Raw genomic sequence first — 16,716 nt, 5'->3', positions numbered from 1 at the left:
CTAGGCAGTGGAGGTAAAGGACTGGAAAAGACCGACTTTATGGTGATCTTTAACTTCATGTAAATTCTAAGGTACTATTTATTTTGTTGTCAGCATAGTCAGCACTGAATGCCATCCATGGGAATTCCATCCAGGCAGCGCAGCCGTGGTTCTCCTGCACTGCCCATCCTTGCCCAACCCTGAGGCTCTGCAAGCCTGGCAGCTGCTTTTCCAGTTGAGACGCTGGTTGGATTTTTGTTCTTGGAAATGGTGGTCGAAAAAAGTAGCTTCTGATTATTATCTACAGAGATTTGCTTGTTCACACAGTCGGTGTGAAAATCCGGAGCCTGATCCTGCTGCTGCTGAGCTTTGTCAGCTCTCGCTGGTGTTGGGGAGCACTCGGCACCTCCTGAATCAGGCACTGAAACCTCTCCCTGCTGAGCCACCCCGGATGGGAGGGATTGTGTGGAAGGTAACATGTGCTGGAATGAAAAACCGAAACACATAAATGTGTTCCAGCAGTGGTGTTAGAGATGCTCAGAGCTTTATTTCATACTTAATTATCCTTATAGCGCATTAGTAATGGCCAGAGACTGAAATTAACCCCATGTATTGGACCTGATGATCCTTGTAGGTCCCTTCTAGCCCAGAATATTCTGTGATTCTGTGTTTTCAGCTTTGGCCCAGCAGCACTGGGGAGCAGCTGGGCTGGTTTGGGTCTGGTTCCTCTGGATCAGGGGGTGTCAGGGGGGTTTCCTCCCATGTTCCCTCACCCTCCTCTGCAATCCCAACCTCCTGGGCTGGCAAAGGAATTGGCAGTGACACGAGCTGAGGGGAAGAGTGCTGGGGGAGCAAGGATGGCATCTGCCATGAGTCATCTGGAAGGAGAAAAAAATAAGTCCGGGATCCTCCAAATCCCAGCTGGAACAATAGCAGAGCCCTGGAGAGGGGGAGGCTGAGAGAACAGCGTGAATTTTCTAGCCACAACATTCCTGGTTGTTCCGTGGTGTTGACAGTGAAAGCTTTTATTCCTCTCCAAGTCGTGTAATCCCAGGAATGCTGTTCTTGCCATATGCAGCCCAGTGGTGGTTTTTTTCAAAAAGCTTCTTTTGCAGCTATGAATTATATGGACTCAGATTGCTTAACTACAAACAGAGGATTTTCCAGGTGGGAGATCTTGGTTAAGAAAAGAGAGATGGGAACACAAGCCACTGAAGTAATAAGGCCACTTGGATGCAGGTTGGGAAAAGAAAAAAATGACCTGGAGCAGCAAACTCAGTGCCCAGCGAGGAGCTCGGCAGGGCTGGAGGTCCCCGTGGGTTAGTAAAACAACAAGGCAAAAATGTCTTGGATGCTGGGATGGTTTACTGGCTACAGACAGACAAACAAAGGGGACGGCTATGCCACCAATTTATGTTTTATTGGAACTGTCAGTACAGGGGAGGTGCTCCAGCAGGATTTTCTCAGTGGAGAGCAACATGGTGTTCACTTGACAAAATAACTTGCTCAGCTGATCTCGCCCGGTCGCTGTTTTCAGCTGAGCCAAATTAATGGGATTTATGGCGTTCATTACTTTTCTTAAGAACCCGAGAACATTTGTATCGAGTTGCATGCTGTTCCTCTAAATCTGGGGGAACCATATTTCAACGGCCTTGCACAGTGAGAGTTGAAATTCCCAGTGCCTGAAACCAGAGAGAATGTGGACTCAAAAGCAGCAGATATTCGTGTTTGATGATTTTCTGAAAAGACAAATGTTCAGACCTTGATCTTCACTGAAACAATTGATGCATCATTGGATTCTTCATTAGGAAAAATCATTGCAGAAGATTTCAAGCTCCAGTTAAATGTTCTCTTACAATAGAAACCGGAGAGATCTGAAATTTAAGGAAATTGCCAATTTTGGTTGGTTTGTTCCCGGGTTGGGGACATTGCTCAGCGTCCCACAGGCCAGCTGAGGGAGGAAAGGGCACATCTGGGCTCACAGAGGTTTTGTGGGAGTGGAGCTGTGCTTGCTTAAAACTTCAGGAGTGCTGAGAAGCAAAGGAGGAGTATCTGCAATTAGGGAGGACACAAACAAGAAGTGATTAATCACTCTTTGCATGTTTGTTTGGGTTTTTGGTTGCATTTTGGTTTGTCTTTTTTGGTGGGTTTTTTGGTTGTTGGGGTTTTTTTTTTGTTGATTAAGTTTTTTAAATTGGGATGACATTGTAAGAATTTGTCCTTCACTTGCCCTTCTCAAAATGCTTTCAGAAAATTCCTTCAGCAGTCTTCAAACCACCTGAATGAAGCTGACCTATGCAATATTATTATTATTATTATTATTATTATTATTATTATTATTATTATTATCCTCATTTAGAAAGAGGAGACTTTATTCTGAGATTAAATGATCTCCCTAAGACTGAAGGGGTTATTTTTACCTTTTTGGAACCCTAACCTGTCTTCAGATTTATTGCAGCAGATCTTTCCTGTCTCCATTCAGAGATGTTGCAGACCAGATCCATAACCTTTTTAAGGAGTTTTTTCTTTTAAACAGCATTATAGCACACAATCGTTTAAATAGGAAAAGATTTAGGAGAGCGAGGAAATTACTTATTCACCCTGAAACATGGAGAAAATTTGGTAACAACTAGAAGATCCTAATTATGCCTTTTGGTCACTATTCTAGTATTCCCTGGCACACATTATCCTGCGTAAATATTATAAACGGGCAGAAATTAAGATTTTTAAAAAGCCACAACACCCTGGTTAAGGCAACTGTCTTTTGATTCTTATCTGACATAAACACGTTAACTTCATGCCCTTTGAGACAAGATTTTTTTTTTAAAGGAACTCGAACTTTCTGTGGTCCCTTCATTTACTTCAGAGTTTCTTTTGCAGTTTCCTTATGCTCCCCTGGTTCTGATAAAGTCATTTACAGGTGGAAGGGCTGGGGAAGATTGTGTTTGTTTGGGGTTTTTGAATTTTGGATTCTTTTTTTTTATGAGATGGGTATTTTGCACCAGGGATGAACTCAGCATCACAGAGTTGTGGGCTGTAAGGAGGGAAGATTTGGGTGTTGGGAACCTGAGTAGGATCTGGTGCAGGGCATGGAAGAGACACAGAATACCCTATGCTTTGCAAGGCTGTTGGTAGCATATGGCTAAAATTCATCTGGTCACCATGAAGACACTGTATTCCTCCTGGATGTGCTTGGGTTGTTCAGAAAGGAAGGAGAGGGACTGGAGCACAGTGAGGAGCCGATGGAGCGTGTTCCTGTGCTCCCACCAGCTCCTAATCCAGCCCCAAAACATCCCTCTGAGGTTTGTAGAGAAGATGAGTGGCTGCAAAACTGAGCTGTGCCACCAGAAGACTCCTTGGAGTAGTAGAATTGAAGCTGATTTTGCAGTAGTGCCCAGGGCAGTGGTTGCTGCCATCCCTGGAGGGATTGCAGAGATGTGTGGACATGGTGCTGAGGGACATGGGGCAGTGGTGACCCTGGAAGTGCTGGTTCATGGTTGGACTTGATCTTAAAGGCTTTTTCCAACCTAAACAATTCTGTGATTCTGCTGATAAGCACTGGGCCAGGCCTGGCTGCTTGGTTTGGAAAGCTCAGGTTTGGCTTTCTCTTCTGGGCATCAAACCCAGCTTTTCTCTCTTTGAGAATGGTCAATGCCCAACACAATTTCAGTGTAGCCATGAAATTCCAAGTCCCCTGCTTTTTGCATCACTTGATGTAATTGTGTCACTATTTATATCTTCTTTTTTTACTAATTTACCACGTGACCAAGCACACATGAGCTATATGTGGCAACTTCAGCTTTCTGCTGACACAAAAGATGATTGATGGTCAAACTCAAAACCTCATATATTAGCCACCAACCTGAATAAACAAAGAACAGTGTGGCAGCTTAATATTAAAAGCTGTAAAACCTTCCTGGGGGTTCATGGATTAAATCAACTCACCAAAATGAATTTTAAAAAAAAAAGCTTTCTCAGGACCGAAGAAAAATGAACACAAGTAAATGAAATAGAGCCATCCTCATCCAGCAGACTAAAGCCCTCCTGAGGGATGAAGAATTGCAATTTTAAACATCCCTCAAGAGTGCAAGAGGAGACACAGTATTTGTGGATCCTAGGGAGGCAGCTTGAGGCTATAAAAGAACAAAAAAGCCTTTAAGGCACAAAAACCCCTATCCCTGCAGACATAGCTTTCGTTGGTGAAAAATAAGTGTTCAAAAATAAAAACCTTCTGCCATTAAAATGAGTATCCATTAGCCCACTGAATGTTATTTTTCAGTTGTAAGAAGAGATTTAGATTTTTGCCATGCACTATTTTAATCTCTTGGGTCAATAAACCTTGATAGTGACTTCAGCCAAAAGTACCATCAGGTTGCTTACCATAATACAGCACGAAACAGCTGGGCACTTATTTTCATCTTATTGTGATGCAATTACCAGTGAGCAGAGCTGAAAGTAGCATGTTTTGTCTTCTCAAACAAATTGGAATTGTATCCAAAAGAACAGGTTTCACTGTAAAAAAGAGTGCACGTCTTGTCTCTGAAATAGAGTAAGGGATCAGCCGCAAGCCAAACCGCAGCTACCAGGGCTTGTTTCTCATTTTCTTTCCCCATTCTCAGCTGACCCTGTAAGATATCTCCATACTTCAAAGCACAATACAACATTTCTTCTTCCTGACTTTCCAAGAAACACCTGTGTCAGAAGGGAATGATCCTCTGCTGCTCTGCAAAGTTAATAACAAATGTTCCCAGCATTGTGAAAGCACTTATTTAGAGGACAACTGCAGATTAGACCATTAAAACCAGTGACCTGGTTGCAAGAAAACTGTTGCACAATTAGAAAATTATTATTGCCCTCACAGAGCTGTAAAAAAAAAAGACTTCTGTTGCATCTGCATATTGGCCAGGTGATCATCCATCCTCTTACCCATTAAATAGGTCTTTATTAATCAAAATTTAGGAAATAAAAGCATTTTGCTGCTCTGGCTGCCTGTTTCTGGTCTTGTCTCACCAAGAATAAATGGAACATGTTGAATCAACTGAAATATATGTTTCTGCTCTATCAAGGTCCCCACCCAAATGAGCTGTTGGCTCAGAAAATATTTATCCTGGCACAGCACTTATGCATAACTTTGGAAGCCTTGATAGAAATAGTAGCATAAATTTATTGGTGTAGCCCTCAAAAACATAAATTTTGATCGCTGGCTTATACACAAGTGAAGTTCAAACGAGGTTTCCTGTCTCACCTCTTTTTTTTCCCTTCAGATTTGCATAGTGGCATCACTTCCTTGCAGTTCCCAAGGAAAGCCTCTAATTGTCCATTTGCATAGAGATTTGGCAATTCCCCCTGCCTATCAGGGTGACTCAGAGGGAGAATTTTCCTAACATTTCGTCAGAGTGTTCTATTCCTTTTGTATTGATAATTGCACGCTGCATAATGCAGATTCTGGCGCGAGCTGCTGTTCCCATGGGATGGTGTCAGGATGAACTCGGCCTCGGGTTCTCACGTGTGGAAGCTCTGGGAGCTCTGGGAGTTGGGATTTGGAACCTGTGGCTTCTTCAGGTGTAAGACTGAGGGTTGGATTTGTGGTTGCAGAGGTAGATATCGGCTATTTGGGAACGTAAAACCAGCACCAAATGGCGTTGGTGTGTAACCCATGGGGGAAAAAAAAGATTCCATTTGAAAGTTTCAATATATTTTATGAGTTAATCTGATATCAAAGCCCTTTGATCCTTTATTTACATATTCAGCTGCTAATCCAGAAAAACACCAAAGCCCTTGCTTAATTTGAATTAACCAGTTAATCCTATTGGGAGTTAACTACAGATGTGAGGCCCTGATTCAGCCAAGAAGGAACGTGATGGGCTGACCTGAGCCACACTCTCCATGTTACCCCAGGTCAAAACTCATCAAATCTAACCACTCTGGAGAGATAAGAAGCACAACCCTTCCACCTGATCTCTCTTCATGTAACTCTGCTCTGTAACTCCTGTTTACTCAGCATCTGTTGAATAAAGTTGCAGATGAAAATTTCCCCCTATTTAAACCTCCTTGTTTTGGGGTCTTGGAACAGGTCTAAGATGCTCAAATCTACTCATTGAAAGTCCTGTAGTCTCCATGAAGCTGAGGAAGACAAAAAGTACAATAAAAAAATAGTTGCATGGTGAATAGTAATTTTAAAAAATGTCCATGAAAGCACCTAGAAGTTGAGAAATTTTGTAAAATATATCTTGGGAAACAGTAACTTACCTTGTCTAAGGGAGCAAGGGACAAACGTCACCCCACTGACCTGGTTCGGATCCCACCAAAGACAGACAGAAAACTTCTGACTGTCAATTTGCAAGGTGTGTCTGCATAAATGCTCAGTTCAGCTGGATTTAAGAATGATTATTGCTTCTTCAGACCATGTCCCAAACAAATGCCTTACTGTTCCTTTCTCATTTTTTTCCTTCTCCATCTATTTTTTTTTTCTTTTTCTTTCTTTGTCTTTTTTACCTCTTTTGCTCTTTACAGGTCTTTGCTGATCTTTCTTCTCTCTCCTTCCCTCTCCCTTTTGATAGCACAATCCTGTGTTTATTTGGCCTCCAAACAGGGCAAAAGAAGCAAAAAAATGTACTTTCCAGCATCTAAGAGCGGCCATCTCTATAAAAATTTCTCTTTATTCTGTTATAGTTGATTACTATACGAGAAGAATATGAAAAAATACTCAAAGGGCTGATGCCAGCATCTTCCAAGAAGGAATTTGAAGACACCATTTCATCTTTAAAATCTCAGGTAAATTCTTATTATTCATCTTGAGCATTTTGGGCTGGAGAAAAGCCACCTCTTCTAGACAGGAGGTTATGACCCTCTGAAATTTGGCCAAAAGTACTGAATAAGTCTCAACACCAAATTATGGCAGCACTCACATGCTTTTCACTCAGTCATATTTCACAAAACTTTTCTCCTCCAGTTTGAGAGCTACCACGTTGTATCTTTTGGTCCCAGATTTTTCTTCCAGGAAAAACTGTGCTTTTTTCAGTATTAGGGTTTTTTCCTCAGCCTTTCAAATACAGCTCACAGTTATCTTTCATCTCCCTTACCCTGTTTCTCCTGAAGAGATCATTTCGAGACTGCCTATAGGGGGTGAAGAAGAAGATTAGAAATAATTTTATTTTCTTTCCAGCCTGTGTAATAAAGCATATAGGATTTTTTTTTAAAGATATTTGTCTAAAGTATTATTGTGATATTTCTACATTTTCCTATATAAAGAGGCTCTGTAATGTTTTGTCTTAAACATTGCAAACCACCAGCTCTTCTACAGTGATGCAGAATCAGTATGATTTATATGAACTAGACTATTATTCCTATTATTGCCTAATAGGAATATCCAAATGTGATTGGAAATAGGGAACTTCTGATGAACTGGGTGTGTTTCTTGCACATGGTTTCTACAGAAGTTATTTGGGGCTTTTCTATTCAGTGTACTGGGAGCTGGACGAAAACAAAATGTCATCATTGCCTGAACTCCAGTGAGGAAGGATAAATAGCCATAAAGAAGGGTGATCATAGCTGTGGAGTAATGGGAATCCAAGGAAAATGCCATCAGTGCATGTAACCGAGCTGGGAAGGACTGGGATCTGGGATCTGGGATGTCCTGGCTGAAGGGAAGAATTGGGACAAGGACAGTGCCAAGCTGGTGACTCAGAGCTGCCCTGAGCTCTGGGAAAAGCAGAAACCTGAGGACATGGAGTACAAGTTCAGGCCCATTATCATCACATCCTTGTGCCAATTTTCAGGACCATTTTTCTAGAAATTATTGATCTACAACATCTCATTTCTCTGTCTTATGCTATCTTCTCTATGGAGATGATTGGTAATTCAATGTATTTGGGGTTTTGTCCCCTTTTTTTCTCTTTGCCGTGCGTAAGGGTTATTCTATAGCATAGTTTGCTCTGCATGAGACAATTCCCCTGGCAGAGGCCACCTTCAATGGAAGTAGGAAATTTTCATGGTGGAAACTCAACATTTCCCTGTGCAAGTGGTGACACAACTTCAACACTCTGGTTGTAAACATTCTGCGTCCACCTCAAGGGATCCCTAGTGGGGGTGATGCTCTTTCTCATTTAAATAGTTGTGGGAAACAAATATTTAAGGGTCTATTGGGGAATTCTATTTCCAGTTCATAGTAAAAAGCTATTTTTAAAGACTCCTAAAAGGACTCTTAGCACTGCCTGATAGGAAGCGTCACTCTGAGCTAATACAAGAATACCACACCTTTTAATGAGTTAAAAAAGAAAAAGTAGAATCTGATATCCACCTGCAGGGCTTCTGTAAGCAGCAGCAGCAGCAGCAGCATTTCAAAGGAGTAAAAGTAACTGCACACATGAAAACCTGGGTGCTCTCCCAGAAATCCATCGCTGCTGGCTGTGTTTCCACACGCGCTGGCGTCAGAGACCACTCTGGGAGCTGGGCTCTCTCTGAAGCACAGGTGTCCTGCTCTTTGAAAATTGTTGAAATTCCTGTTTGAAAACATCAGACAAAAAGGGCACTGGAATCTCTGCACCTGTCAGGATTATTTATTGTTGGAGGAGGATGAAGAGGATAGGCTGGGTAAAAGCACCGTGTGCGGATAAAAATAAACAGCAGGAAAGGAATATATACTTGAGGCTTGGGTGAAGTTTTCTAAACATGTTGCTAAGTATAAAGGATTGCTGCCTGACTGTCTGCTCCTGGTGAGATGGCCAACAGGGGATGCAGTGTGTTAATAAGCATTAATTTGAAGAACAGGTGAGTACCTTAATCACAAGAGCAAAAGTGCAGGGATCAGAGCACAGGAATCACATGGGAGCTGTGAGGAGAATGGGAGCTCCCAAGCCCTTGCACAGCCCAGATGGTACCACCAGCTGGGTTTAACAACTGGTTCGACTCTGTTCCTGAAGGAGTAGAGTGCACAGCCAGAGGAGAGCCAGGGAAGCCAAGAGAACGGTCTTCTATTAAATATTAATTCTTCTACGCAGCTAAAGTGTTACCGCATTTTATTTAGGCAGGAGAGACCAGAAAAATTCCTTTTATGAAATGAGCACAAATCTATTAATTGGAATTTTGTACCCTATTTTCATGTGGGATGTATTTTACAGGTAAGTTTTCTGCTGAAAAGAGTCCTCCAGGAAGACCGGACCGCCTACCACGCCAAAAAGTATGGGATTATCTTTGATCAATTTGTACCATTTCACACCTGTGGGTCCAGTTCTTGAAGTTTTACAGCTTAATTCAAACCCTCCAACATGGGTGCAGTTTTAAAAGCTTATTTTCAGTAAACAAGCATCTGAGAATTTTTCCCCAGTGCTTAGTCAGTGCTGCTAGAGCAAGATTAGAGAAGTTGCAGGTGCTTTGCAAGTCTGGGCTTTGCCTGCACGTCGAGGATGAGGCGGTGGCTCCTGCACAGCTGCAGCTCTGCGGTGATGCCACCTCCTTTTAAGATAGAAAACAATGATGCAAGGCAGAATATTACAGATCACATCTTCAAAGCACCGGATCTCCACAAGCCTGAGCTTTTTTTTTTGAGGCGTTTACACCCTCCAATATAAATTATGGCAACTGCTGCAGCCATAAAAAGCCTGGCTGTGCCTTTAGAGTAAGTGATTCACGTGGAGAGGTGAGTACAAGGAAACTTCCTAGGAAAGCCACTCCATCTTTACTGTATTTATAGACATTGATGGTATTTCATATCTCACATGAGGGTTTCTGCAACTAAGAATGCATGCTCGTAAAAATAGTGTCAGCATTTGTGAGATATTTAAGCAACTGTGAGAAGGTTAGCGGCGTCACAGTTGTGTGAAAATATTATTCCTAAATTACTTGTTAACAGGAATTAGCTAAAGCTAACTGGAAACTGAAAATGTCATAGATCCTTGGTAATAAGTCCAGCATAGGTAACTTTGTTAGATAAATAGAAAGCTCCAGACCCGCTGCCCACAGGACCCAGCCCTGCTTTCAGCCTGTTGTGTTCTTATAATAAGAATAATAAGGTATAACTAACAAAAATCTCTTCCTTTGCAGGTAACTGATGGATCGGTGGGATCTCTGTGATTGCCAAATGGACTGCTTTGAATAGGTTTGAAGATTTGGCTCTTGTAAATTATAATGCAAAGATTAGTGGTTCTTTTGTTATCACAAAAAAATGAACTTCATGAAAACATATTCATAGCTCATGCCAGCATGGATTTTGTTGTATCTTCCTTCCATTATTTTTTTATCATTATTTTATTACAGATTTATGCTTTTGATACACGGTTTCACGCCACGCTGAGCTCGCTTACCGAGCAAGTAGACTTTGCTCTACTAATATTTTTGTTACTTCTTCCCAATACCATTTTTTCACCTTAAAACATGAAGAAAACCCCATTTTCTACTACTATTATTATTGTCCAAGATATTCTAACATATTTTGACATTGTTCTGTGTCCATGTGTTTACATAATATTAAAATATTATTATTTTCTTATCTTTTTGTTTTGACATTATTGTCCTGCTTGAGCATCTCACCCACCTCAGTAGCCAGGGGAGTTTTGTATGGCTTTGTTAAGTGGGATTATGTGCTGTGTTTCAAGGGGTTATCTTGGCACAAGGATGAGAGCACCATGGTGGCAATGCAGGCAGCTCTGGCTGTCAGTGGGGTTGGATACTCCAGGCACAGGGAATTCCTTCCTCATGGACTGATAACACAGTCATGGATGTTGTTGGAAAAGAGTCATAAGTGATATGGCCTTGGTGCCATGTGGGCGTGTGCCGGCTCTCCGCGACAATCCTGGGAAATCTGAGCAGATTCCAGAGGGTTTTCTGGGATAAGGTTTGAGGAGCAATGGAAAGCTGAAGGACCTGGTCAGCCCTCAGAGCTGGCCAGCCATGGGACAGTGCTGTTATCTCCTCGCCATCCATGAGCCAGAGTGGACATTGGTACATTTGGAATGTGAACATTTAGATCTGCCAAACACAGGAATGGCTTTGTTCTTCCTGGGCACCATCCTGCTGCTGGTGTTGGGATCAAGGCACAGTGCTTGAGAAGGGGCAGAAATTCCTATTCCAAGTCCAGCTGTGGCCCTGGCAGCACCAGTGAGACCCTGCTGGAGGGGATGGCCACCTCTCCAGCCTGGCCCCGGTGTCACCGGTGCTCCCGTGCCGTGGCCTGGCAGAATTCAAAGGGTCCAGCTCCCTTGAGTGCCCGTGGTGGAGACAGCTGTGCCGCCAAGCCCCAGCTCACCAGCTGGGCTCTTATCTGCTCCTGGCACCGAGATCAAGGAGGAGAGGCTTTGGCAGGCTGGCTCCATCCACCCCTCCTCCTGGCAGCACCGGTGCGCTCCGTGCCAAACCCCAGCTCCGGCTCTGGGTGCTTTGCTGGTTGTCAGCCCACTTGGGGCCTGGGCAGGTTTTCCACCTTCCTTGAATCAACAAGTGATTCTTCTAATTACAGATAAGGGCTTGTCACGGCTCCTCTGATAAAGGAGGAGGTGCTGTGGCAGGTGCCACAAAGCCTTGCCTGGGGGAACAGGGAGATGTAGGAGCAGGAATTTGTTGGGATGCATTAATTGTGTAAAATGTTTTTACCCTGAAAGGTGCAGGGCAGCAGTGGCTGAGCTCTGCAGGAGGAACAGGCTGTGGGCACTGGCATGTACCCACTGGGCACGGCCCCATGTCCAAATGGCAGAGGTGGGGACAGTGACAACTCCTCTCATGCCTGAGGGAAATGAGGCATCTTTGATTCTGCTTCTCTGCTTGTGTTTTTCTGTGATATCTGTGTGGTTTTAATGCTTTTGACAGCAGGAAGGGGTGTACATCGATTAAAAAAACACATGGGCCCTCTTCTAGCTACTTGAATTCCTGAATTTCCTTCTTTTTGATGGAATTGGGTTGCTGATGTCACTGATGGTCATAAAGCAGTTTGAGAAAAGTAGATGTTGGTCAGTCAGGGGGGTTCAAAACTCTATGAAACTCTCTCCAGCATCAACTACAGCTTGAGGACCACTTTGAAGGTGCTTATGAACCTTGTAAGAACTTAAATGTGAGTGCGGGTGGAATTCTCTTGTAGCTGTTAACATTGCTTTGATCATTTTTGGAACAAGTGAGAGTTAGGAGTCCAAACGGAAGGATTAGAAAGATTTCCGAAGTAATTACTTGCTCTCTGCCTCTCTTTTCCCCACTTGGTAAGGAATTGCCAGCTGCCAGGAGTTGGCTTCATTGTCCCCAAACAAGCTCTGGCCAAACCAGCTTGAGTGTGGTTACAACCTTGTTTCTATTTTATATTGATTTAATTCACCCATTTTGCTCTGTGAGAGAAGATTGTTTCACCCTCTACAAACCCCCCCAAGAAAATGTCACCGTACCATTTTTCACCAGTACCCAGGGAGGTGACCCTTATCAAGGTGACACCTTGTTTCAGTGCCACTCACAGTTCTTGTGTTACATGGAACAAAAATGCTCCATTTTGGCCCAGCTGGAAGAAAAGGGATACAAGGTCCCTCCTTCTGCTTGCGTCTGCAACAGAGCTTTAATTGTGCTGGGGACAGCAGATACTCCTGGTACTTGCCCAAATCTCTCCTGACTGTGGTGGTTTCAAACTGAGAAATGATTTTGCTGTACAGAAAAATATTTTACAACAATTAGAAGAAAATATTTATTGCATTTTCTGGAAAACACACAAAGCTTTGATCCTGATGCTGAGAGGTCTTGATAGAGAATCTCTATAGGATCTGATTTTTTTTTTTTTTTTTAATTCTCTTAATGCACTGCAAGTCCTCCCCAAATCACAGAATGGACTGGAGGCACCACACTGCTAAATTATACTTGGTCCCATTTGGAGGGTACAAAGGAAAAGTAAGACGTCAGATATTGTATGAAGAAGTTTCAGAACACAAGGTCATTTTAATTCAGCCTTTTTTTTCCAAGGAGCTATCTTTTCCAAGCTTTGATATTTTCTTCAGAAAGGTCATTTCCTTTAAGTCTTTGTCATTAAAGACTTGTTCTTTAAAGTGCACTATCAAAGCATGCAGAAATTGCAAGTTACTGAAACTAAAATGCATGATCAATTTTAAGTCTGCCTACTAAAGCTCTCTTAAAATTAGATGTGCTCTGGTACTGGTGGCTTCTTTGATAAAGCCAGGGGACAATATGCAGTTGGTCAATTCAAACCACAAAAAAAAAAAAAAAAAAAAAAAAAAAGATAATTAAATAAAACTTTTCCTCCCTAAATTGAAAAAAAAAATTGTGAAAAAGCATTGAAAGAACTGAATGAGGGTCTGATCCTGCAAAAATGTGCCTTGCGTGAGAGAAGGAGGGAGTGTGCTGCATGTGGGAGCAGTTTGTAGCACTTTTGCACAGTGATTGTGCAGCTCTGTGGTGTTATCTGGCATTTGTCATAATGTAAATAAGGCAAACCCCTGGATAAAATACAATTTATTTACCATTTGCTGCCACAATTGGTCTCTCCTTCACTGACAGAACCAGGGAACTAAAAGAGTGGAGACTGTGCCCTTGTTCTGCCATCCATAATTGCAATCTGTTTTCATCCCTTTATCCCATGAACTATGGGATAGTTCATCCCATGAATTTATGGCTACAGGTCATAAGAGCTTTGCTTCTTTCCAGGCATCCTTGGGAGAAGAGATGTTTTCTTTCCTGATGGTGCTCCATCTTCTAACAGGAAACTTTAATTTTCCTTTCAACCCAGGTATGTCCAGTATTCAGGGCAGTATTTTCAGCAGACCCTTGGGAAGGTGGACATGGAGCTCACCTTCACACAAGGAGGATTTAGAACTGAGACCCCCTTTGAGCAGCTCTCTAAAACAATTTTATCTGCAGGGCTGGGCCCCAACATTCTGTTTGTTTCAAATGGACATACAGCTTAGTGGGAATGGAGATGGGCTTTTTTATGGCAACACAGGATCCAAACTCAGTACTTGGGGCTGAAAACAAGGAAATGTGTGTTGGTAGAATGAGCAAAGTAAAGGAGCACCTTCATCTCAGCTGGGCAGTGAAGTTGTAACAATACTTCCACCTTTATAAAATCTATTCAACAGATTTATACTTTAGGAATCTTGTTCTTCTCCCACTGAAACCTCGTATCAGTTTAATGCCAGGCAGAGTTGACCATCCTTTCAAAAGAAGGTTGTGAGTCCTAATTCTGTTGTTGTCTCAAGCTAACACTGAAGTTAACTTTGTCCAGTTTTGCCCAAAGAAAGGATTCAAGGAATTCATTAAAGCTCTAGCCCTAGAATCTGTAAGAAATCTGTTGGTGGAAGTGATCCTGGGCTGAAATCAGGGAAGTAATACCACCCTTGGCTCTTCACTGAGGAGCGCTGGGAAGTGCTGGAGCAGGAAGTGCAGGACTTGTTCAATGAGATTTAGTTGGCACAGGCTCAGATGTGTCACATGGCACTGAGGATGTGGCAGGTCAGTCTCAGGACCACAGCTGAACACTCTTCTCCCAGAGCAAGTGTTTTCAAAAAGGGATTCCTCAGAACTGACTCTCTCTCTTTACATTCAGAGCCCATCTAAATCTCTCACCTAAATTTTATACAGTCAGTTTTCATAAAGTCATACCCTGCATCTGAGGGTGGTGGAAAAACAGACTTAAGAACGTGAATAACCCCATGTGGATTTCATGATCAGTCAGAGCCTGGATGTTTGCACGGCTGGGTTTAATTGTGCTCAGGAATGATATTATGTCTTCTGAGACTTATCGACACTTGCTTGTCATCTTCTTGTTTGTTCATCCTTGTTGGATGAGGTCACTGACTAATTTCAGTGTAGATCTGAATTTACAATGAAAATTCTGAATGAAAACTCTGCTGCTCTGCTCAGGAGATCCTGGAAGCATCCCCACAATCTGAGGTTTGCTCCAGCACAGGTGGTGGCCCTGTGCTGCCCCATTGCCTTTGTTCAGACCTTTGGAGTGGTTCTTCCTGCACCACTGAGCTGCTTTGCTGCAGTTTGAAATATAAATACTGGGCATGGTAAAATGGAACCAGACACCTGCACCAGGGTCCAGCTCCCACCCCAAACCCTGCCACAACACTAGCAGGACCAAAGATTGTGGACAAAAAAGCTGCAGGACAAACCAGCCACTTCCCAGAGGGGCATTTCCAACCTGAACCTTCAGCCTAATTCAATAAAGCCCATCTGCAAACACTTAACCTTCACTTCAGGCCTATCCCTATCCTTGTATGTGCTGATAAATAAGGACCTTCTGGGGTTTCAGCCCTACAGCCAGGATGGGTGGTTGACTTGTGCTTCTAGTGCAGGTGATACCTGAGCTGGTTTATGCTCCCAAATGTCTCCCTTGAAGCTTCCTTCTCTGAACAGCACTACTGTACAAACAGAATCATTTAGGTTGGAGAAGAGCTTTAAGACATCAAGTTCAACTGTATCTCCACCATCTTCCTGCCTGAAAAATCCTTCAGCAGCCTGTGAGCTGCTCCAACTTTGCTGTTGGGTGACTGTAGAAAGGCTCATGCAACATCTGGTCTGCAAAGGATGACTGAAGTTCTTACCCCTGGTAAGCTGGTGGGGTAGAAGAGCTTTCTGTGTGGAGTGGGCGGGTTTTTTTGGGTTTTCATTGGGGTATGTTGGTGGAATCAGCATATTTAACCTCTCTGGTGGATCTAGTAAGGGCTGTAAATTATTCCCTTTCCTGTGTTTCTAGTGGAGGTTGATCCTTTCTCTCCAGGCAATGCAAACCTCTCTCAGGAGCTGTTGTGAAAAGCTGTGCTCAGCTGGCCTGTGATGCTGAGCCTTGTGCAGGATCCAGCCCATGGGTGACTTGGTGTGGTGCCACCTCAGCAGGTGTCACCTCAGGGTGTCAGCACCTGGAGGCAAGTGAGCACCAGTGCCCCTCAGGGACCCCTCCCTCCCTGGTCACTGCACTGTTATCCTCGCAGAGGAGGAGCAGGGCTTTGCTGGGCTTGAGCCCTGCAATAGGAATGTGAGATTTCAGTGTCACTTTAGAAAATAAATGCAGTTGTGGTAATCCTGTAGGAGAATGGGATGGGAAGTGCCTGGTGGTCCCTCTGTACTGTGTTGACAGAAGATGCTGGGTTTGGCCCACAGTGTTGTTTTCAGGAACGTGGTCAATGTAAGGTACAGGGTTGTGAGCAAGAGAGTGAGAAATGCCAAGCATAAACTGAAATAATATTTTTAAATTCTTGCAACTCCCAGAAGCTTTCTCACTGATGTGAGCAGCCCTCTCTGGATCCTTGTTTTCCTTTTCTTTCATACAACAGCCATTTCCAAGTAAATGTACACATACCCATATGAGTGCAAAGCTGTGAAATAGCTGCATGGATGCTTAGAAACTTGTACTTAGAGATCTAAAGACCAAAAGGGACTTGGAAGTGGCCTAGGGACACTATTCTTAAAACTTCCCTGAATTAATTTTCCGCTTCAAATCCAGTGGGTTTGGCTGAAAAAGATCGTCTCTATTAGAAAAAGAACTACTACCCAAATATTATTGAAATCCTCTTTTACATTGTTCCTGACTGTGATCAGAAATTCCTGCCCTGAATTTGGTGTTATTAATTACCTTCTCTTTTTAATTTGTGATTATTCCTTTTTTATTTCACTTTTTGCTGTTTTCACTCCTTCTTTGCATACCTCACCTGCAATACTGTTCCATCATTATAAAATCAAAGTTATGTATTATACATAGGTTGGTGTAGCTAAAAATATTTCCAGAGGTTGCAGTTATCAGTCACAAATTTTTTT

The 16,716-nt window shown here is 42.9% G+C and overlaps 2 protein-coding genes across 5 annotated transcripts in view; both read left to right on the top strand.

The window, feature by feature from the left end:
- The window catches only part of CEP112 (centrosomal protein 112), a 159,582-nt gene extending 149,158 nt beyond the window's left edge, over positions 1-10,424 (top strand). For all 4 annotated transcript variants that reach the window (XM_069032391.1, XM_069032389.1, XM_069032390.1 and 1 more), the window contains 3 exons: positions 6,652-6,753; positions 9,099-9,157; positions 10,021-10,424. In XM_069032391.1, the coding sequence (XP_068888492.1) occupies positions 6,652-6,753; positions 9,099-9,157; positions 10,021-10,024 (165 nt within the window). In that variant the 3' untranslated portion in view covers positions 10,025-10,424. The remainder of the gene's footprint in view (positions 1-6,651; positions 6,754-9,098; positions 9,158-10,020) is intronic.
- A 4,719-nt stretch (positions 10,425-15,143) lies between these two features.
- Positions 15,144-16,716, top strand: part of AXIN2 (axin 2) — a 46,097-nt gene continuing 44,524 nt past the window's right edge. The window contains exon 1 of the mRNA XM_069032301.1: positions 15,144-15,511. The gene's annotated coding sequence lies outside the window, so the exon portion shown is untranslated. The remainder of the gene's footprint in view (positions 15,512-16,716) is intronic.

Source organism: Aphelocoma coerulescens, chromosome 18 (genome assembly GCF_041296385.1).
Source record: "Aphelocoma coerulescens isolate FSJ_1873_10779 chromosome 18, UR_Acoe_1.0, whole genome shotgun sequence".
NCBI lineage: Eukaryota > Metazoa > Chordata > Aves > Passeriformes > Corvidae > Aphelocoma > Aphelocoma coerulescens.
This window is presented reverse-complemented; position numbering and strand designations above follow the sequence as displayed.